At 32.5% G+C, this 23318-nt stretch overlaps 1 protein-coding gene across 22 annotated transcripts in view; it reads right to left on the reverse strand.

Annotated features, from left to right (window-relative positions):
• The window catches only part of MLLT10 (MLLT10 histone lysine methyltransferase DOT1L cofactor), a 195259-nt gene that overhangs the window by 47085 nt on the left and 124856 nt on the right, over positions 1–23318 (reverse strand). For 13 of the 22 annotated variants that reach the window (XR_001594389.2, XM_016124434.2, XM_016124441.2 and 10 more), the window contains 4 exons: positions 14405–14660; positions 10810–11379; positions 4380–4424; positions 3485–3517 (listed from right to left, as the gene is read on the reverse strand). Coding sequence is in view for 21 of the 22 variants with exons in the window: in XM_016124434.2 (XP_015979920.1) it covers positions 3485–3517; positions 4380–4424; positions 10810–11379; positions 14405–14660 (904 nt within the window). In the remaining variant the exon portion in view is untranslated. Of the gene's footprint in view, positions 1–3484; positions 3518–4379; positions 4425–10809; positions 11380–14404; positions 14661–16011; positions 16481–23318 lie in introns of those variants that run through there. The other 9 variants (XM_016124513.2, XM_016124501.2, XM_016124457.2 and 6 more) reach the window with 6 other exon arrangements.

The following is a 23318-nucleotide window of genomic DNA, read 5'->3' on the forward strand; positions in this document are numbered from 1 at the left end:
ATTTAAAAAGTTAATATTGTTAGAATGTCCATACTATTCAAAGCAATCGACAGATTCAATGCAATCTCTATCAAAAGTCCAACGGCATTTTTCACAGAAATAGAACAAACAATCCTAAAATTTGTATGGAACCACAAAAGACCCTGAATGGCCAAAGCAAACTTGGGGGGGTGGGCAAAGCTGAGGCACCACACTGCCTTATTTCAAACTATACTACAAATCTAGAGTCATCAAAACAGACCCATGGACCAAAGGAACACAATGAGAGCCCGGAAAGAAACCTATGCATATATGGTCAAATAATTTATCACAAAAGAGCCAAAAACATATACAAGGGAGAAAGGGCCGTCTCTTTAATAAACGGTGCTAGGAAAACTGGACAGCAACATGCAAAGAATGAAACTGAACCACTATCTTACACCATTCACAAAAATTAACTCAAAATGATTAAAGACTTGAAGTAATACCTGAAATCATAAAACCACTAGAAGAAAACACAGTAAGTTCCTTGACATGGTCATGGCAATGATTTTCTTAGATCTGACACCAAAAGCAAAAATAAACAGGTGGGACTAAATCATTGTAATATATATCTAATAATGATAAGGAGTTAATATCCAAAATATATAGAGCAAAAACAAATGAACAAAAAAAATCTGATTTAAAAAATGGATCTGAACATTTTTCCAAAGAAGACATACAGTTGGCGAACAAATATATGAAAAGATGCTCAATATCACTAATCTTCAAGGAAATAAATGCTAATAAAAACCACAATGAGATAGTCATCTCACATCTGTTAAAAGAGTTACCGTCAAAAAGAGAAGAAATAACGTGTTGGCGAGGATGTGGAGAAAAGGGAAACCTTGTGCACTGCTGGCGATAATGCGAATTGGTGCAATCACTATGCAAAAGTTTGGAGATTCCTCAAAAAATTAAAAATAGAACTACCATATAATCCAGCCATTCCACTTCTAGGAAATTATGTGAAGGAAACAAAAACACTAATTTGAAAAGATAGTCCATCCTCTCTATCCATGGGTTTTGCACAAATCTGCAGGTTCAACCAACTACAGAGAATATTGGGGGGGGGGGGGGATGTTGTTGTTAAACATGTACAGGCTTTTTTTCCTTATCGAAAGTCTAATGGCATTTTTCACAGAAATAGAACAAACAATCCTAAAATTTGTATGGAACCACAAAAGACCCTGAATGGCCAAAGCAAACTTGGGGGTGGGGAGGGTGAAGCTGAGGCACCACACTGCCTGATTTCAAACTATACTACAAAGCTAGAGTCATCAAAACACAATTCCCTAACCCACACAATTATTTACATGGCATTTACACTGTATTAGGCATTATAAGTAATCTAGAGATAATTTAACGTATATGGGAGATGTCTGTAGGTTATATACAAATACTATGCCATTTTATATTAGGGACTGGAGCATCCACAAATTCTAGTATTCTCAGGGAATCCTAGAACCAAACCCCAATGGATACCAAGGGATGACTGCGAACATGTTTATTGTGGCATTATTTATAATAGCCAAGACATGAAAACAATGTTAGTGAATACTGATGGATGCATGGATACACACACACACACACACACACACACACACACACACACACACACACAATTACTCAGCCATAAAAACGAACTAAAACTTGCCATTTGCAATAATATGGGTGTATCTTGAGGGCTTAATGCTAAGTGAGCTAAGTCAGACAGAAAAATAATACGTATACTGTATGTTCTCATTTACTTATATGTGAAATCTTAAATACAAAAACTGAAAGAAAGAAAAAAAACAAGCTCATGGATCTATAGAACAGACTGGTGGTTACCTTAGGCAGAGGGTAGTGGGTGGAGGGATAAGGATAGTGGGGGAGGGGCAAAATGGATGAAGGGGGGCAAAAGGTACAAACTTCCAGTTAAGAAAAAATATATAAGTCCATTACTTATTTTGTTTATATCTGACTAAGACTACACAAGTATCTTACTATACTTTTAATTCTCTCTCAAACATGATCTTGTAAAACTGAAATATTTAAAAACCTGTGTTTATTATATTAATCCTATGACATTAATTTCATTCATCCATACAGAGAAACATGACAAGTGACCCAATTAAATTAACACAACCCAGTACTTTGTCAGTTAATAATGGCAAAGGATTCATGTGGGCATTCAGTCACGATTGCTTCCCCTGGTATCTACTTTCTTTTTATCCCAAGTATACTCTTTTCAAACTCCCGGCACGTCTCCAAATTCTAATATTCCAAAACAAACAGCAAGTCTAAATTTATCTATGCAAACAGAAAAAGATGTTAAACCTCTTCACTTTTTATACTTCCCTACCAAAGAATGGGTAACATGTTTATTCTCAAGAATGCTTCCAAACCCTTTTCCTCTAAATACCTAATGTTCAGGAGCTCCTTGTTATCTGAAGTATTCATTATCTAAGATTCTGCAGTCCCAAGTTACACAGGAAAGTAAGAGTTATAAATAAATGCACTCGTTAATAAAATGACCATTTATAAAATCATGTTCCAACCACCCCCACCTTCAAATCAACGTGTCTATACCTGCTCATCATGCCATTTTGCTGGCTGTAGATTTGTAAACACCTGACATGATCAAAATATGATGCAAACTGGCTGCAAATTAAACTACATTAGCAAAATACGCAAGATTTCATAAAGTTAATGAAATTGAAAAACTGCTTAGAATAATATACAGTCAAAAACATAAGTTACGTGAGTTAAAAATGAAAAAGAAAATCAATAAAAATGACAGTAGGTTCAAAAAGTTTTTTTGAACATCGAAGGATTAAGGAGGTTCATGGAAACTGAAGAAACTCTTGAATATTTTTGCAAACATAACCTTCATTATAATAATATTGCAGAAGTGAAAAATGATAGCAGCATTTGCCTTATATACTTAGTTCAGAACCCAATGCTACAGAAGATGCAACTCCCTTTTAAGAAAACTAGGTCCCGAATTAGACAATTTAAAAGGTTATCTTCCTTTTATTCATTATATGGAATATAGAGGTAAAATAATAAAAATATTCTATACGTTAATTTAAAATAATTAAAACAAAATTCACATCCCAAGTTGTGGAAGCAGCAGCAAATTCCTGATGTAGGTACTAATTACTAACTGCTGACAAGAGAGAGTTCAAAGGAACTACAAAAACCACTTCCAAAAATATAAAAAAGACTTTCATAAAGTTAGAACAACACTATTATCACTTTGCCTTACAAAGAGACAATAAAAGACAAACTGATGAACTATATTGACCTGTTATCCTTCTGTAGACAGTCTACAAAAGTTTTCACTAAGGTGCTGAACAATTGCCTCACTGCAGAGCTGGATTTCATCTCATCAATAGAACATGCAAGCTTTCAATTGGGATTCTCTATAAAAGGCAACCTTTGTGATAAATGAACCACCAAAGATTCTAATAAAACTTACCATTGTGTATTGCATTCAGCAACTCTGAGAAAGCTTTTAAGTAAGGAAAAAAGGACTTCAGGTTAAGATCATTTTCAAACACACAAAAGAAATACATAGGCATAGACTGAATCAGTACAATAAAAATCTCAATAAGTCTATCATGTATCATTGCTTGATTCATTAAAACTGCAAGCTCGGCTCGTTTTTTACATGGTATAAATTTCTAAATAGTGTATTTCATTTGCCAATATATTACCTACTAAATTTAAATGTTAGATATATTGTCATAATGATGACAAATTTTCTTAGTAATAAACAGATAACTAAATCACTTTAAAAGAGACACAGTAATCTAACTATGTAATCTCTTCCATGCAAAAAAATGAGTATAGGATGCAATTCCATATAGGTAAATCCACCTTTGGTCACACTCGACAAAATTTATTTGAAGAAAAACCTCGTTGTATCAACTAACCAGATCAAACATTCTCATTTCCTAGAATTCAGTATAACAGTTTCAAAATATGTAGCAGTCTAAGCAAGAAAGGTATCTAATGCCAATACACAAACACTGAAAAATTTGCATTAACATTTAAGATTAGCGGAAACTGAAATATTGAAAATATTATTTGATTAGGGAACAGAAGTCACAATTCCATAATGGAAGCACCATATTAAAAGGCCAACAATAATTAAAATTTGTTCATAATTTGACTGTAACGTGGATCCTGAACACAGGACAAAGCAGTAACTGAAGTAAGGTATCTTTGTTGGAGATTTTTTTCTCAATTAACAAATGAATGGCATTTTGGTGAAATTAAAATTTAGAGGTTCAGAGGTGGCATAATATACTAGAAAAAGCACTAGATTAGGAGTCAAAAAGCCTGGGTACCAACCCAGTTTGACAACTTACTAGTTGTTGGACAAGCTCCATCATGCCGATACTGCATGGAAATTTCTGTTGGGAGGGAGGAGAAAGGAAATCAGCAAAGAAGTTGCCAGTGATTCAAGAATAGAAAAAGAAAACAGGCCGGAAAAACAGGAAAACATTCACTTAAAAGTCTAGCTGAGAAGGGCAACCAGAACTGCAGGAACAGAAATTATAAACCAGTAATTGGGACGTGAGGGGTGGGAGGACCAAACATGATGGAATTCTCACAAATTTTAATGGGACAGTGTGCGAATGTGTGTGCCAAGAATGAGGAAAAGTCATAACAGCTTATAAGTAAATTTGCATGACAAATATCTAAAAATAAAATGAATTCACTACTAAGAGAAACTACGGTTAGGCAACATGATAAACTAATGTGTTTTATATAATCCATTAGATGTAAACAGTTTATCAAAAACACCTGAACGCAGTAGTCAATTAGAAATTACAATTTAAGTATGAAAATTATTTTATTTCTGAGCAGAAATCCATTATGATTTATAGAACAGTATAAAATTCATTAAACTATACTCAGCTTACTTTCTTATAACCTTTCATTTTTGATGACGATAAGGAATGAATAAACCATTACTCTTTTTTATTCCATCCAAATAAGAACAAGCAGAGGGTGACATGAGGCAATAAAACAGTGCTGAAAGCAAAAATCTGCTCAGAAAATGGGAAATAAATTTCTATATCACATTGCAAAGGCAAAACTAGTTAATAAAACCAGGACTAAGGCCACTGTGACTCACAGGACCTGGTCTGCTAATCCTGGAAACAACTGGTATTCTCTTGTGGCTAACAGTGTTGACCAAGTTCTTTTCAAGAGGGATGTCTGGAAATTCTCTGGATATTACTTGGCCAAAAAAATGACCTCTAGGAACCATGTATACAACAGAGCCTTCCAGGCAACCATCATTCACACATCTACCCACATATGTACCTCAGAAGTCGAGTCTAATCATGGGCCCATTCTGAATAACTTGAAATAATAAGAAAGGCAAAGCATGGTAGAAAAAGCTAGTGTTCATTTTCAATGACTGTAATGTTAAAAGAACTTTACCTTCGATGCTGTTAAAAAATCAAACATTTAGACCACTTCAGTGTAAGTCTTTTTCGGATGACAGGTAAAAATGAGACATGGTGGAAGAATTTGCCACCTTAATGCTTCCCAATATAATTGAGATTTAAAAAGGGAGTGAGGGCTACTAAAAAGACTAACAAAGTACATTATAGAGAAATGATAGCTGTTTGGAATGGAAAAATAATCAAAGGACACTCATAATAGCCAAAGAACTTTCTCAATGGGGGGAGGGAGGGTTGGAATATGGCTATTCTGGCCTTTAATCTAATATTTTTGTAAAAAAGATAGCCATGTGTATAGGCCCACATTTTCAACTCATCAAAGGCCAAAACAAAGTCAGGGAATTTTCCAAGAAAGCAAATTCCAAGGTATACCATGGTCTTAGCAGCATCCAGTATAATTGATGTATATAAAATCATGAACCTGAGTCATTAAGATAGGTTCAAATTATGATCAATAACTGTATCTACTCCTTGATCTACAATACTGTATTAGTTAGTCCACTCTTGTGATTTTATTAGATTAATATTTGCATCTTTGTGATTCCCTTATTTGTTTACAGAATCAGCCTATTCCTAACTAAAATATTTTACTAGGGCAAGACTTCTCAGTTTCATTTTACCAACCTAAAGAGATATGACATAAGCATGGATATATTTAACAAGAATCTTTTCATAGTTATATGGGCTCCAATTAAACTTTCGTAACCTTCATATTTCAGTAGAAAGCAGAACTTCTCTTGAAGTGAAATATTCATATTAATACTCTTCTCCATGAAATCTTTATGACTTTAAGAATAAATACATAGGATCACAACCAAAAGAATGCTTTTCCAGAATCTCCTTTAGCAGCATTTATTACCACTAAATTCCATCATGAAAGAGATTTCGAGTATCTTGTCTTAGAAAGGTATGGCACTATGTTAACTAGAGACTAAGATTTTTAAAAGCAGAACCATATACTTTGAAAGACATAATATACTCAAAGGAAAAAGTTAATGTTAAAACATCAACTCCTTATCATTATCAATTTATCAATGAATACCAGCTTTTTCTCAGAGAAAACAAGATATTGATTTTTGTGAAGAAAAATGTAAAAAAATAACTTTCTTTGGGAGTGAGCACACAGTGAAGTATGCAAATGTTGTATAACAAAGTTGTAAAACCTGAAATTTACATAGTTATTAACCAATGTCATCTCAATAAATTTTTCACTTTGGTAAATCATTAACTCTCATAATGTAGTTGAGATAAATAGGAAAAAGGAAAAGGACAAACAGCATATCGACTCTCTTAAATGCTATACTTATTTTCAATGTCTCAAAGGACTGGGTGCCTACTTGTTAAGGTATCAAAAGAATATATGTAGGAAAGAACTTAATCAAAGGCTTAACATAATCTATAAACCTAAACTTAGAACCCTTAGTAGTCACTTAACACACATTTCTATTTTGTACAAGTCACTGTATAATACAACAACAGGATGTGTTTATCAGGAGGTCCTTCAACTTATAATAAAAATCTCACAATCCAAACCTTTGATCAGACAAAGAGTTTACAGGTGTTTTCTGAGTTTCTAATCTGATTGGATCTGGGGATCCTAGAATAATTATCATGCTACACACACTCTACTGTAATTTGAACATGTCATGACACAATTTTGATTACTGTTAAATCAATGCTTCTAAATAACAATTTTAAGAGAACCACATCATAAGGGACCTAATTTCTACTGCTTTATTTTTCGGTTGTGGTAAAACAGGAGAAACAACAGCAGCAATAATAGTAGTTGTCCTGCCGACTTCACAAGGTTGTTCCAAAGATCAAATGAGACAGTAGTTAAAGAGTTCTTTAGAAACTGTGAGGTGCTCTCAAACATAAGATATTATCATTATTACGAGCTGACAGAAGCAATTTTTTTCCATTAATTAAATTCTTTTAATAGTAAATTGCCAGAATTAAGTCTAGGACGTTTATTCTAGTAGAAAGACCACCAGCCTATAATTCTGATTTCATCATTCATCCTGGCATTCAACTCTCCATAAACCCATCCTGCCCTATTTAATCAACATTACCTCCAACTATCGCACAAAGACAAATTTCTTCTTTCTATTAGGTTTCTCTTTTGAATATAGCTTAACTTTCTATTCTGATGACATTGTTGGTCTTCTTTTTCTGCCTAGCCCATGGTACAACTCAAATTTCATTTCCACCAACTTAATCATTCATCCTAAACTGGCTTGTGATACTGCATGGGAAGCTTTACAAATAATTTCATTTGCAACCTGGTTATAAACAACTTAAAGGCAAGTACCGGATGTGACTAATCATATGATATGCTCTCAGTGATTACTATAGTATTCATTTTTTAAAAGATGTTTTAACATTTTTACGTTCAGAGCACTGTGCTGATGTGAACAGACAGTGGTGAACATGACAGATGCAGCCCCTAACCTCATGGACCTAGGATCATAGCACATACAATAGTATAACATCACAGCCAACACTTACTTACAAAGGTCACCTTCATCATTACTAAATTATCAACCTGTCATTAAAACAAATGAATCTTTCTAAAAGGGCATCATGAAAAACCAGCTCTTCATAACGCCGTGCATGGCATATATTTTCTCCTTCCTATTGATTTATACAGGGAGAAAGTTTCATGCTTTTACAACTACTAAACCTTTTCTCAATCTAAAATTAGTCCAAAGGAAAAATTTATATTGTCATGCTAGTAGGAGATACTACAATTCCAAGTTAAATTGCTGGCTTAAATTCTCTCGTTGATCTTGTTCCTTAAAGTAGGACTGACATTATACTAGTGTGGTTTTAGACCCTCAACAAACATCCCTTGAACTTTATATGAAGCATCTCTGAAATCAAGGAAAATGCATAGTTTCATGACAAGAGCTGTGAGAACTGTCTGTTTCTTCTTCTATGTGAGTAATAGTTGATGCTGTCAAGTGCTTAAAACTGTGCAGCACATACTAAGTTTTAAAAGCAGTTTGTAATTCTTAATTTATGCTAAGAAGGCATAATTTCTAAATATTCATGGCCTTTAGCCAGCTTCTTTTAGGTAAGAATGGTGCTAAGTTTATCAATGAGAGTGCTCTGATTTAATCCTAAAACTTTTATTAAAATGTGCAAAATTAAAGAATGTATTATCTCAGTTTTAAGTAACTAATCTTATTCCATTATTATTTAAATATTTATGGGAATTTCACTTTCCCTAATGGTGAGCTTAAAGAGATACAAATTCTTATTTTTCTGCCACACATGTACCACAAACACTGTCCTCTGAAAGTAATCATTGTGTAGGGAACACCATTTCCCATGCCTAAAATCTCCCTAAATTTGTAACAGGTAGGAAAATCTCTTTAGGGATGCCAATCAATTATTTGACTCATTAATTTGAGGATATGTGTTTCAAATGGCATTTAAATGCAATTTCTGAAATTCAGTAATTAGATGATGCTTCCATGTACAGGAAATCAGTGAGCATCTCTTCACAAAAGCAAATTTAGGCTTAGCTTTCTAAGTTACTCATCTGATTACTGTGCCTCTCGCTAAAAATGAATATGAACTCATTTTTATCTTTGTAAATTTATCTAAATTTACTTTTTGTAACTAGAGCTGAGGTTAATTTTTACACCATTCTGGTCTCAAAGGAAACATATTATATAAATAAAATGTATATTCAAGTCTGTAATATATTTAAATATTTTCAATGAACTTATTTCTCAATGCAATTTATATTTCCCTCCACGAAAACAGTGGTTCTCAACCAAGGGAAATTTCTGCTCCCCACCCTGGGCAGATGGGTTTTTTGATTGGGGCTGGGGCTGTGGGGTTTTGGGTGCTCATCTAGAGGGTGGGGCCTAGGGATCCTGATGAACATTCTACAATGCACAGGACAGCACAGCACAAAGAATAATCCTGACCAAGAGAGTACTTGGCAACAGTACCAAGACTGAGAAATCTTGCTCTAGAATCATCCTTAAAGCTGCTAATGAAACAATACTTCCATAGCTTCCATTCACTTCTTAAAAATGTGACAAACAGGTCCACCACAGGCACTGAGGCTAGCTATGTGAATTCAGGCAACTTATTTTACCTGTCTAAGCCTCAGTTTTATCAGCTGTAAAATAGAGGCATTAATAGTTTTTACTTCATAAAACTGTTGTAAGGATTAAACAAGACAATAATTATAAAGCACTTAACAGGCCCTGGCACAAAACAAATGGTGGTTATAGTTACTATTTTTCACATATGACCTTTAAACATGCTCTTTTCTCCCTTAGAATAGTCTGTCTCGTGTTTCCCAAATGAATTATCTGCACAACTATAAAAACAATCCTAAATTCTATATTTATAAAATGTATGTGAACATTCTTCATTAAATTGTATTTATTACTTTTCCATACCATTTCCTAGCTATCCTCACTACCAACTAATAGAACTGATAAAATCTATAAATCTATTTTAGCCCAAATCTCCTTATTTCTACAATCAGAAATATAAAAATCAAAAAGGGTGAGATTTATAATCAACACTTATTTAAACTCATTTACTTTAAATTCAAGAAGTAATTTAAAATATAAATGTGAAAATGTAATATCTTAAAGTTTTTGCCTAAAAACATGCATCTTAAAATTTTATAAAAATTGAAAAAATATATAAAGTGCAGGTTAAAGAAGCACCTCAATGACATGAGTAACAACATATATAAATTTAGTCATTCTATAATAAAGATAATGGTAAAAAAAAAACCTGTAAAACATACTTGAAAACAAAAATATAAAATAAATCATTTCAGATATCTTCTAAAATGTGATAGTTAAAAAGGTCCATAAATTTAAATTATTTATCACTAATTGAAAAATATTCCAGATGGAGTAATCCAAGTAAAATTTGTGTGAGAAACTGTTGAGAAAATAAAGACTGACTGAAATTCAGAGAAAGGAAGAAGCTCAAAAACAAATACCAATCAAAAACATAGTATAAAAACTTTCACAACTTAAATGTGAATTCTGAGTTGGTTTTTAAAATACTGTGGAAGTGAAGCAAAAATAAAAATGGAAAATTAATTCTAAGTCTCTCATAAGAAATGACCAATAAACTCTTCATTTATATTTGTATAAAATTAGTGCCAAATGTCTTCTCAAATTGTCTAAGATCTTAACACATTTTTTTCATTACAATAATCAAATGTCAGCAACTCAAGTTATTATCATAACAGCAGTTAAAATAAATTTACTTTTTGAGGTAAAGGAAAGGTGATGGCTGTGGAAGTAAGGGAGAAAAACAATGGGCAAATCCCTACCTGAACCAACTGGAGATGAGCCAACACTAAGACTTTGTAAACTTCCATTCCTGAGCAATGTAGGAGATTTCTGAAGACTAGAGCTTGTTATACTTCCTGCAGCTGATGCTACAGATGATGTTGGTGAAGCAGAAGAAACTGAGAGATGAGAAACATTCTCTTGATTTTTGTTTCCTTTGGGTCTACCAGGCCCATGCTTACTTTGTTTATTTCCTTTTCTTTTCTTTTCCTTTACAGTTTCTTCCTCTATGCCAGAAGTTTGAGCCCGCTTATATCCTGCTGTAGGAAGGCTTGAATTACCCAAATCTCCAGGTGAATTTTCAAAGCTTTTAGGCTGTGAAATAACAGCTGAGGTCGAAGGGAGACCAATTATGGAACTAAAACTATTTACACCCCCTTCCTGGCTTCCAGACTCTCCTTTATGTACATCTTTGGTTGATGATGACTGTTGGGAATGAGTGTAACTGTCATTACGTAGATCTGAGTCTGTAAAGCTCAAGAAATCCTGGGGAGACTGTACTGAACTTCCCGAAGATGATTTTACACTGCCTGGAGTTCCTGAAAAACTGCCTGTAGTATAAAAAAATAAAAAAATAAAAATAAAAAGGATAGGAAAAGAAAAAATTGGATGCAAAAGTTCCAATAAGCAGTAGAAATGACACAATCATCAAAAAGAGAGGATGAAAAAAACTAACTATAAAACTTAGGACATGACTATGTAACAAAGCTAGATTTTTAAAAAGGTTATAACTGAAATCAAGCTTATCTACAAAATCACCTTTAAAAAATACTTTTCATTTTATAGTTATTAAATTGAGTTGCAAGCCATTACTTATACAATTACCAGATATAAGATGTGCTTTATTTAACCTACCTTCTACCATGGCAGCATTCCTCAATTCTCTCCCAAATACCTTATATATGCTTAAGACTGAAGAACAGCAAAGTCTCAAGGAAATTGTTTGACAAGACTACAGTTGGACTCTGAATGGCTTAGGGAACTTACTCTTTTTCAGTTACTTAAGATATGATTATAAATGTTCCCAACATACAATAAGAACCAAAGGTGCTGCTCAGGTTATAAGTTCTGAGACTTAACTTAGAATTATTCAGTTAAAGCTACCCCACCAAAACATGGATTTAATCAAATAACAATGATCACATGGAACCTAATCTATATAACCTTATATTCTCCCAGTCCAATTCCCGTAGAGCTGCATTAAGAAAAGAAATCATAGCCACCAACATTCTATTGTTTTTATGAAGGTAAAATCATAGGAGAAGCTCCTCTCATAAATCTCTTTCACAATTGCTTATTCTTTCCATACTCTTTAGATAAAGAACCTTAGTAGCCTACAATATCATCATGAGCTATGAGAACCTCAAGTCTTATTTATCTGGTAGAAAAATAATATGGCTGGGGTGAAACAGTGGTTTGATCCATCATTCCATTTCACTAAACCCTCTCTTTATGCTCATCAAATGAAAAAAGGATTTAGACTCCGTTGTGATCACACATCTATCACATTTCATGAAACTAAACTATATAATATTTTAACTATTATATTTGGAAACAAAAGTTTTATTGGAGTGGAAAGAAAATTTCAAGCTAAGTGTTAAATTTTATTGCAGACCACATTTATAAGCAACACACATAAATCCACCTAAATATTTACAAAGATATTTTTTCCTCAGACTCAAGAATTTTTTTAACTAAATTTTCAAGGTTTTGATTTTAAATTTTAAGCTCTTCGGAAATAGTTTTTTTAAAAAAGAACATATTGTTTTAAATTTTAACTCTTTCCAAGACAATAAATGTCTTATTCATTTTAAAAAATATTTGTACCTATGTAAGCCGTTTCAGGTTTTCTCTATATAGAAAACTATACATATTAAGAAGCCATTTACATTACCATCAATTATTTAAGGATAACTGTAATCTGCCACTTAATTAGCAGCTATAAAGAAGTTCTTTATTATCCATTCTGCTCTGTCACCATCTGTCTTTTTTCCTACACATTTTTTGTTTTTACAGCTGGTGTTAAAAGCTCACTACAGTGTAGCAAATACTTTTAAATGTTTAGTATACACAATACTTTAAATGTGTATTTTCTAAAATTCACATACTACTTGCAATGAAAAAATATATATATCTGAAATATCCTAACTTTATATTTCAACTTTTAAAACTTTTATGGGCTATTACCTCAAATATAAAAAATACACATATTCTCTACCATGTCTTAACAAAGGCCAAAAAAGACTGCAATGTTGTGAAAACTTAAGAAAATGAGAGATTTCTTTTCTAAATAGATCGGTACTTCAAAGATAGACTGAAAACGAACAAATGCAGTTTTAACAGTGGAAAATAAGGTCTTAATTGTAGAGATGACTGAATTCTGCTAATATCACATTTAAAATGTGAATGAAGTTACATTAAAATTTAATTAAGGTTTTACTATTTATTTTCCAGTGACATAAAAAAATCAAATATAAAGTAATGTTATTAAATTAAACAGCAAATTTGGCATTTTATTTCTTTTCCGTTTATCTAATTTTTTTTGTATAAGGCAAAAACAAAAATCTAGAACTTGAAGGTCTCGAAGCCCAAAATAACTATTAGTTTAAAATACATAAATATAGCTTTTAATGAGAGGTCAGCAGACTAAGCAATCTCTCTATATATTCAAATTATACCCTGGTAAATTTTGGATACAGGGCAAGGGGGCAGGAGGAGGAGCGGCATTTACTATATATTTTACTAATGTATTTATCTCAAGCAGTTTTAATATTTATATTTCTCAAAATATGTGTTCATGTTAAAAATTACACAAAATAGAAACCTAGAACATAGGGCTAATGTATTCTAAAGTGTAACTGAGTTATTCTGTCCTCCATTAAAAGAGGACTGCTGTGTAAAACACAGCATGCCCAGTGTGTTTTAAATTTTACTTAAACAACAAATTATTTTTCAGTATAAGCATGCCCCATATAAATGCATGGGCCATATTTCTAGTGAAAAAGTAATTTATTATTTAACTGAAATTCAAAATTAACTAGGCATCCTGTAAATATAGCAGCCTTACCAAAAGATATATAGTCTGAGCAAAATTCTACTTTAAACTTCAAGTTTTATAATAAATGCATTAATAATCAACAACTACTATTTACTGAGAGCTATTTGGTTCCCCTAAAAATTACCCAGTACTTTTTTTACTTACGAAACACATAACTGTTTCAGTGTTTAATTAGGAAAGGTAAATACAATTTGTAAAAAAAGAATGACCTCTCTAGAGTAGAAAGGAAAACTCCAGCTTCTATTGTTTTTCTCCCCAAACTTAAACTTTATTTCACATCTACTTAAACATTAAAATTACAATTCAACTTTGGATGTACATGTCACAACATAAAATGAAAGCAAAGGACCCAGAAACATTTTAACAAGGAATACTAGTCTTTGAAGGAATTTTCCTATGGCAACTAATCATAAATAATCTTCAATGATCCATTAGTTATAAGTAAAAATAAACTATAACTACTATCATTGATCACATCATAAGAACAAGTATTTTAACTTAAACATCATAATTAATACCTTGCTGGAAAGGACTAGCTGCTGACACAGTCGTCCCTGGATTTCTTCCACCAGGTTTTCTTCCCCTTTGACCTGAGCTGTGAGCTGAAGATTTCTTCCCTTTGCCCTCTGACCCTCTAGCCTCGGAAACCTCTTTTCCACTAGGTGTATGCGCAGCAGAGACTTCTTGGAAATTTGCATTTGTAAATCGTGCTGCAGTATCTTCCAAGCGCTTCAATGATCCAGATATAGAGTTGCTGCTAGTGCTCGTATAAGTCTAACATTTTGATTGAGAAAGGAAGTAAAAGGGAAAAAAAAATGATTATATTTGGCTACAGATAAAAAAAAGATGGCACATTAATAATAACTACTGGACTTGTAAGACAAACGTATAAAAGTTTCTGTTATAAAAATAAGTCAGTACACCTAAGCAAATCATCATCTAAAAAGACTTATATTAGAATCTCTTACAAACACTCTTTTTTAAAAATGTAGAAAACTTATAGCTGTTTGAGCACCAAACTGCAGCATTAGTAAAAGTGCACATTAGTCATATTTATTCAGTGACACATAGTAAATAATAGTGAAGGTACTTGTTTCTCAAGCAACACCATTCTCAAGAACGTACTACTTCCTAGACATGAAATTAAAATCAGCTTTAGTGCTCAGCACAGGAAGGCGACAATTAGTGAAGTGAGGTGCTACAAATTCATTAGAGGAATATATCCATGAGATTATAAGGATTGAGCATGGGTCAGAGCAAGAAATTTTTAAATTCATGTGAAGGCTGCTTTTCAAAACAGAAAGATTAAAGCCTTTGAAACAGAAATCACTTCTTCCAAGTAGTAAGTTGAGGGAACAGTTATATTTCACAATTAAAATTTTTTAAAGTTAAAAATATTATTATACCCTAAAATTAATTCTCAATCATCCCCTTTATCTAGATATGTTAGTGAAAAGAGCAAGGTAAAGATTTACCTAAACATTTAATTTTTTTTTTAGTTTCCAAGTTTATTTTTTTTAGTTTCCAGTTTTTAATAATCTTTTTAATACAAGGTGTGTGCAAGTAACAGCAAACAAATGACTACAAAAATGAGAAAATGTATTTAACCAGAGCACATTAATTAACATGCTTCAAAATGAAAGGTTTGTAAAGTCCACAGGGTAAGAGATTTTTGATGCTGTTGTTAAGTTCACTAAGTACCTGGAACATAACCAGCCTTAAATTTCTGTTGAATGAATTAACAAATATTTTTCTAATACATATATCTAAAATCTCTGACACAATACAAGTGAAATCTAAAAATATAGAAAACTGAAATTTTCCACATATAAATACCACTCATTAATTAGATAAATTAGAAAAATGAGAAAATGACAATGAAATCAGGTTTCAAAATTGGTGGCATTTTTTTAGCAAAATCAATGTTTAAAAAGAAGAGTAAAAAAAGACATCTTGCTGCAAATAACAGATTTTCATTATCAAATCTGAGACATTATCTCATAAAAACTATAATCACTAATCTAACAAATTATGATCCACAAGTAAAAATAAAGGTTTCAATGTAAACTGCAGAAGAAAACAACATTCCCATTTAACAAACCAATCATATTTAAGTTGATTAAACTTGACGGATTATTTCAGAAACATGAAACTTTTTCATGCTGAGCACGTTACTTTGAAAACCACCCACTTCACTTTTCGAATAATTTTCCCAATAACTCAAGTTGCTCCTGAGGTTCTCCATCCCACATCTGACCCTAGTGAAGTTTAAAAGTCACCCAAAGAAAACACAGTGGTGTTCTTTATTCATGTACAGTATTTTGTCCATGCATCAAATAAGGAGAGAAAACTGGGTGGGGTACCAAAAATAGAAATGCAAAATTTGCTTCCATGTAGTAATCTAAATTAGGGTTGGTCAATTTTCTCATTCATTTAATACCCTTGTTTATCTTTGAAGTACAAATATGTCCATAAGTCTAATGAAAACATGACGTTAGGAAAGCATAGCAAAAAAACCAATGAATGAAAATTAAGTAAATTTCAGGAACAAAAGTCCTACTTAAATAAAACTGTTTTTAAAATTTATTTTGCAATTACAGTTGACATACACAATGAATAATAGTGATTAGACACATATACTTTATGACATTTTTTAAAACTTCGACACCTTGTAAGTTTCAAAACATACCACAGATTTCTTTTAAAAAAAGAATATAAAATTTTAGCTGAAGATTCTAACAGTTAAAATAAAAAAGTATAAACCTACAGTCAACTCAAGATCAAGGTGTGGAAAGAAAAAGGAGAGGACAGTGGCGGGGTGGGGGAAGGCTGAAAGACATGCAATGAGTAAGCCTGTCATCACAAATCTGTTGTTTCCTTAGTTTCTCAATCTAAATAACTCATTGTATGAGCATCTCCCTGCTCTGAAAGCAACTGCAGTGCTTAAAAATACATATGTTTCATGCACATTGACTCATAAAACGCAAACTAACAATTTCAACTGGTATTCAACTGAATAAAATATAGCCTTTCTTTTTCTCTTCCACTAGAGATAAAACTGGTATTTGGCCATACTAAGAGTCTCTAAAGAAGTGCTTAACTACTTTGGTCTATACTGTGATTTACAGGCAATTTAATGAATCCTTTTAAAATAGACATGTGGAATATGTATGATTTTTGTTTTAAGGCTAACTATAATTATTAGTCCTCATATAAGATACAATGCAAATATATACTACTGATCAGGAACAAAAAAAAATACTTCCTACTTCAAACAAAAAATTTAGGCTCAGTTCAAAAATTATAATAGGTAACCAAAGAAACAATGGTTATTTAAAGAAAAGAAAAAGAAGTCCTTACAGTATTCCATAAGGCCCTGTAATCCATATTGGGAAGAAGGCAGAGGGAAAGGAAATAACCAATGGCTGTGCTTTCCACCAACATGGTGTACAAGTCAAATATCCCATAAAAGCCACTAATTTTTCACTAGAGCAATTCTAAAAACACAGCATTGAAATGATGTGTCAAACATGAAACACAGAAAGACAACTTCAGGGGGGCAGGAGCAGTGAGCTATGGGACAATGTTAAGCAGTCTAATTCACATGTTATTGGAGTATCCAAAAGAAGAGTTATTAAAAGAAATAACAGCAGAAAAATTCGATGAAAACTATAAACCTATATTTAACAACTAACCCTAAACATAAAAAGCCTGAAGAAAACTCCATGAATGTCCATCATAATCAAAATGCTTATCACTAAAAAACAACAATAAAGAGAAAATGATAAAAGCTGCCAGGGGGTTGAAATAAATTTTTTTAAAAAAATGCCTTACGTGTTAAAGAAAAATATGAAAACAGATTTCTCAAGGAAACTGCAAGCTAGAAAACAGAAGAGTAAAATCTTTAAAGTACTAAAGAAAACAAACTATTAACCTAGAATTCCATTGTGAGCTAAACTATCTTTTAAAAAACAAAAGCAAAATAATTGCTCTTCAGATAAAAAAGCTAGAAGAACTAATTACCAGCAAATCAACACCCCAATAAATGTCAAAGATTGTCATCTAGGCAGAAGGAAAACAAAAAAAGAAAATGTGGAACTATACTAAGTAATGAAGAGGACTAGAAATAGTGTTTACATGGGTAAATACAGGCTTTTTAATTATTTAAATCTCTTCATAACTGATGATTTAGAACAAAAATAATAATTGTAAGGTTTAGAAAATATGAAAAAAATTAAAATATCACAAAAATAACACAAAAACCAGTAATGGAAGTATATAGCTACAAAGTTCTTATACAATATCTGAAAATGGTGTAACATCACTTGAAGGCAGACTGACAAATTGAAGATGTATACTATAAATCCTAAAACAGCCAATAAAATAATAAAAAGTTATTACTAATCAGCTGAAAAAGAAACACAAAAATTATTCAATGAATAAAAGGAAAAAAGAAAAATGGACTAATAAAAAGGATTAGCAAATGATAGATTTAAATACAATCATGTCAATAATCACAGTATATGTAAATTACCTAAACATCCCATTATAAGGCAGAGATATAACATTAAAACAGTAAACTCAAGACTGCACGCTGCCTAAAAGATACCCATTTTAAATAAAAGATACGATGCTATTAAAAGTAAAAGTATGGGAAAAAAATATAAAGCTAACAATAATCAAAAGAAAGCTGAATTCACAATAGTAATATCAAAGTAGATTTGAGAGAGAAAAGGAATATTATCAAGATAAAGAGATCTATTCATCAAAGAGGATATAAAAATCCTAAATGTTTCCACACCTTATGAGACCTTCAAAATAAATAAAGCAAAAAACTGACGGAATACAGAAAATGGGAAAATAGCAAAACCCATAACTACAGTAAGAAAGGCCCATAACCACTTCTCAATAACCAACTGAACAAGGAGACAAAACAAAGTCAGTAAGGATACAGAGAACTTAAAAATAGCAATTAAGCTGACTTAACTTACATTTACAGAAAAACTCCATATGAGAGCAAAAAAAAAAAAGTCTTTTGAAGAGCACAAAGAACATTAAACAAGATAATCCATATTGTGTCATTTTTTAAATCTCAAAAAATTAAAAAGTAATTATATAATACAAAGATATTAAATTAGAAATCATAACAAAAAGATATGTGAAAAACCCTAAAATGTTTTAAGAGTAAGTAACACACTTCTAAGTAATCTATGAGTCAAAGAAGAAATCCAGAGGAAATCACAAGATATTGTTCAACAAAATGAAAATGAAAATACAACATATCAAAATTCCTAAGTGGTGTTACAACAAAGTTTACAGCATTAAATGCCTATATTAGCAATTCTGGATTCTGGTTGAACAAGTAAAAGGCTGAACAAACTGAAAACTGAACAGCAGTAAGATCATAGGGCAAACAGCCCTCAAATCGGAAAGATAGGCAGATGGATATAGTAGAAAATCATAATATATCCCAGCAGTAATCTCCATGGGAACCAGTGTCAGAGTAGAAAAACCTCAAGTGCAATTGAAAAATTGCTAAAGGCTTAATGTGGACAAATTTGAGAGCTAAAAACTTAGGAATTTTTACAGGAGAGCCCTCAGACTTCTTTGAGTTCACCTCCAGGAACTTTACCAGGTCTTCACAGTGAATATCAACAGAAAAAGTCCACTCATGCTTCTGCCAAGGTAGTCAGTTCTTCTTAACAAGGCCTGCCCACAGGATAAACTATTTTACCAGACCATAACCTGCTACGGTAATATCAGAGCCTAAAACACCTGGGGTAGAGACATACCCAACTCAGAGCTTGGGTATGTACCATAAAGCACCATAATGAAAAACAGAAACTTCCAAAAACGAAAAGCAAAGAGAAAAAAAGACTGAAAAACACAGAACACTACATTCAAGGAACATAGAACACTACATTCAAGGAACAGAGGACAATTATAAAAGGTGTAACAAAGGTGCAATGTAAATACCAGAAGAAAAAGGAAGAAATGCAGTATTTGAAGCAATAATGACTAAATTAACCCCAAATTAATGTCGGAAACCAAAGCACAGATCAAGGAAGTTCTGAGAATACCAAGAAAGATAAATGCAAAACAAACAAACAAATAAAAAAAAACTACACCTAGGCATATCATATTCAAACTGCAGAAAAAGAAAGACAAGAAAAACATCCTGAAAAAAAAAATTGTTTTAAAGTCCTCGAAGAAGCCTAAGGGGAAAAAAGTCTTAAACAAAGAAAACTACACCTGACTTCTTAGAAACAATGCAAGCAAGAAGAGAGTGATGTGACATATTTAAAACTGTTGAGGGGGGGGGGGGGAACCAAAACCTAGAATTCTGTACACTGCAAAATTATCCTTCAAAAGGGAAAGCCTTAGACTTTCTCATAGAAACAAAAATGGAGGGAATTTGTTCTCAGTAGACCTGGCTTACAAGGAATGTGAAAAGAAGTTCTATAGGCAGAAGAGAAATGATACAGTCAGAAACATGGATTTACATAAAGAAATGAAGAACATAAGAATGTAACAATGAACTTAAAATAAAAACCCTGATTTTTCTTATACTTAATTGACGTCTATTCAACATAATAATAGTAACAACGTATCTGAGTATAAAGACATGCATATATATGCTTATGTATATTTACATATGAGAGAAATGAATGATAGCATTAACAAGAAGGAATGGGAGGGAGGAAAAAGAAATATTATTTAATCATGGTACATAATTATTTAATTGTACCATAAAGCAGTACACTGTTATTTGAAAGTGGACTTTAATTAGCTGTAAATATACACTGCAAATTCCCATCGAAATCCCATTGGCATTTTTTAAAGAAATAGAACAAAAAATCATCAGATTTGTATAGAAGCGCAAATGATCCCGAACTGCCAAAGGCATCCTGAGAAAAAAGAACAAGGCTGGAAGCAACACTCTGTCAGACTTCAAATTATACTACAAAGCAATAATAATCAAAATGGCATGCTCTTGGCAGAAAAACAGATACACAGACCAGTGGAAGAGAATGAAGAGTCCAGAAGTAAACATATGTTTATATGGGCAAATAATTTTCAACAAAAGAGCCAAATACACAGTGGAGAAAGGAAAGCCTCTTCAACGAATGTGCTGGGAAAACTGAAAAGCACCTGCCAAAGAATGAACCTAGCCTATTGTCTATCACCACACACCAAAATTAACTCAAAATGGATTAAGGACTTGGATATAAGACCTGAAACAATAAATTGCATAGTAGAAAACACAGCAACTAAACACAGGGATCTTGGACTTAAAAGAGGATTTTATGACTCTGACCTCAAAGGCAAGGGAAGTAAAAGCTAAACTAAGTGAATGGGACGACATCAAACTAAAAAGCTTCTGCACAGCAAAAGAAACTATTCATAAGGTAAAGAGACAACCATCTGAATGGGAAAATATATTTGCAAGCAACGTCTCCAATAACAGCCTCATAGCCAAAATATACAAAGAACTCATATAACTCAACAACAAAGATAAAAAACAAAAACAATCCAATCAAAAAATGGACAGAGGGCCTGAACAGACACTTCTCCCAAGAAGACATACAAATGGCCAACAAATATATGAAAAGATGCTCAATGTCACTAGCTATTAGGGAAATGCAAATCAAAACCATAATGAGATGCCATCTCACACCTGTTAGAAGAGCTATAATCAACAGGACAAGTAATAACAAATGTTGGAGAAGATGTGGAGAAAAAAGGAACCCTCATACACTGCTGGTGGGACTGCAAATTGGTACAGCCGCTATGGAAAACAGTATAGGGTTAATCAAAGAACTAAGAATTGATCTACCATATGATCCAGCAATCCCTCTACTGGGTATTTACCCCAAAGACTTGAAAACTCATATCCGTAAAGGTATTTGCACACCGATGTTCATAGCAGCACGGTGGCCAGGACATGGAAGCAATAGAAGTGTCATAAGATAGATGACTAGGTAAAGAAGCTGTGGTACATATAATGAAATATTACTCAGCCATAAGAAGAGATGAAAAACTGCCATTTGCGACAATATGGATGGACCTCACGAGAATCATGCTAAGTGAAATAAGCCAAATTGAACTACCAGGAAGATAGCTAGAAAATCCCAGAATGCCTGGAGATTAAGCAACACACTTTTGCATTACATGAGTCAAAGAAGAAAGCTCAAGAGAAACTTTAAAATATTATTAACTAAGTGACAATGAAAATACGACTTATTAAAATTTGGGGGATGCAGCAAAAGCAGGGCTTAGACGGAAATGTGTAGCATTGAAAGCATGTGTTAGAAAAGAAGAAAAACCTGAAATCAATAATGTACACTTCCTCTTTAGGAAACTAGAAACTAAAAAGAAATTAAACCAAAATAATCAGAAGAAAAGAAATAATAAAAATTAAGGCAGAAATCAATGAAACGGAAATAGGAAATCAACAGAGCCAAAAGCTGGTTCTTTGAGACAATAACTAAGACTGATAAACCTCTAGCGAGGACAATTAAATATTAAAGAAAGTACATGAATTACTGATATCAGAAAAAGAGGATATAACTACAGATCCCCTGGACATTAAAAGAATAATCAAGGAATATTATTAACAACTCTAGGCCTACAAATTTAGACATCTAGATGAATGGACCAATTTAGTAGCTTGAAAGACACAAGCTACCAAAACTCACTCAAGAAACGATCTGAATAGGCATATATCTATTTTTAAAAACTGAATAATTTATAACCCCCGAAAGACAGAAAGCACCAGAACCAGATGGGTTCACTGGTGAATTCTATCAAACTTTTATGAAAAGAAATCATACTAATGCTCTACAATCTCTTTCAGATGGTATAAGCAGAAGGAATATTTTGTAACTCTTTCCATGAGGCCAGTATTACTCTGATATCAAAATGAAAACATTACAAGAAAAAAAAAACTATAGAACAATCTCTCTCATGAAACAGATGCAAAAATCCTCTACAAAATATTAGCAAATCAAATCCAACAATATAAAAAGAATTATATGTCACAACCAAGTGCTATTTATCTCAGGAATGCAAGGTTGGGTCAGCATTTGAAAATCAATTAATGTAATCCATCACATCAACAAGATAAAGAAGAAAAACTACACATTTTATCAACAGATGCAGAAAAAGCATTTGACAAACTCCAACACCGATTCACAATAAAAACTCTCAGTAAAGTAGAAACAGAGGGGGAACTTGCTCAACCTGATAAAGTATACAGTCATCCCCAGTATCCACAGGGGATTGGTTCCAAGACCCCCATGAATACCAAAATCCAAGGATGCTCAAGTCTCTTACATAAATGCTGTAGTATTTGCATATAATGTATGCATATCCTCCCAAATACTTTAAATCATCTCTAGATTACTTACAATACCTAATACAATGTAAATG

Source organism: Rousettus aegyptiacus, unplaced genomic scaffold (genome assembly GCF_014176215.1).
Source record: "Rousettus aegyptiacus isolate mRouAeg1 unplaced genomic scaffold, mRouAeg1.p scaffold_m13_p_10, whole genome shotgun sequence".
Taxonomy (NCBI): Eukaryota; Metazoa; Chordata; class Mammalia; order Chiroptera; family Pteropodidae; genus Rousettus; species Rousettus aegyptiacus.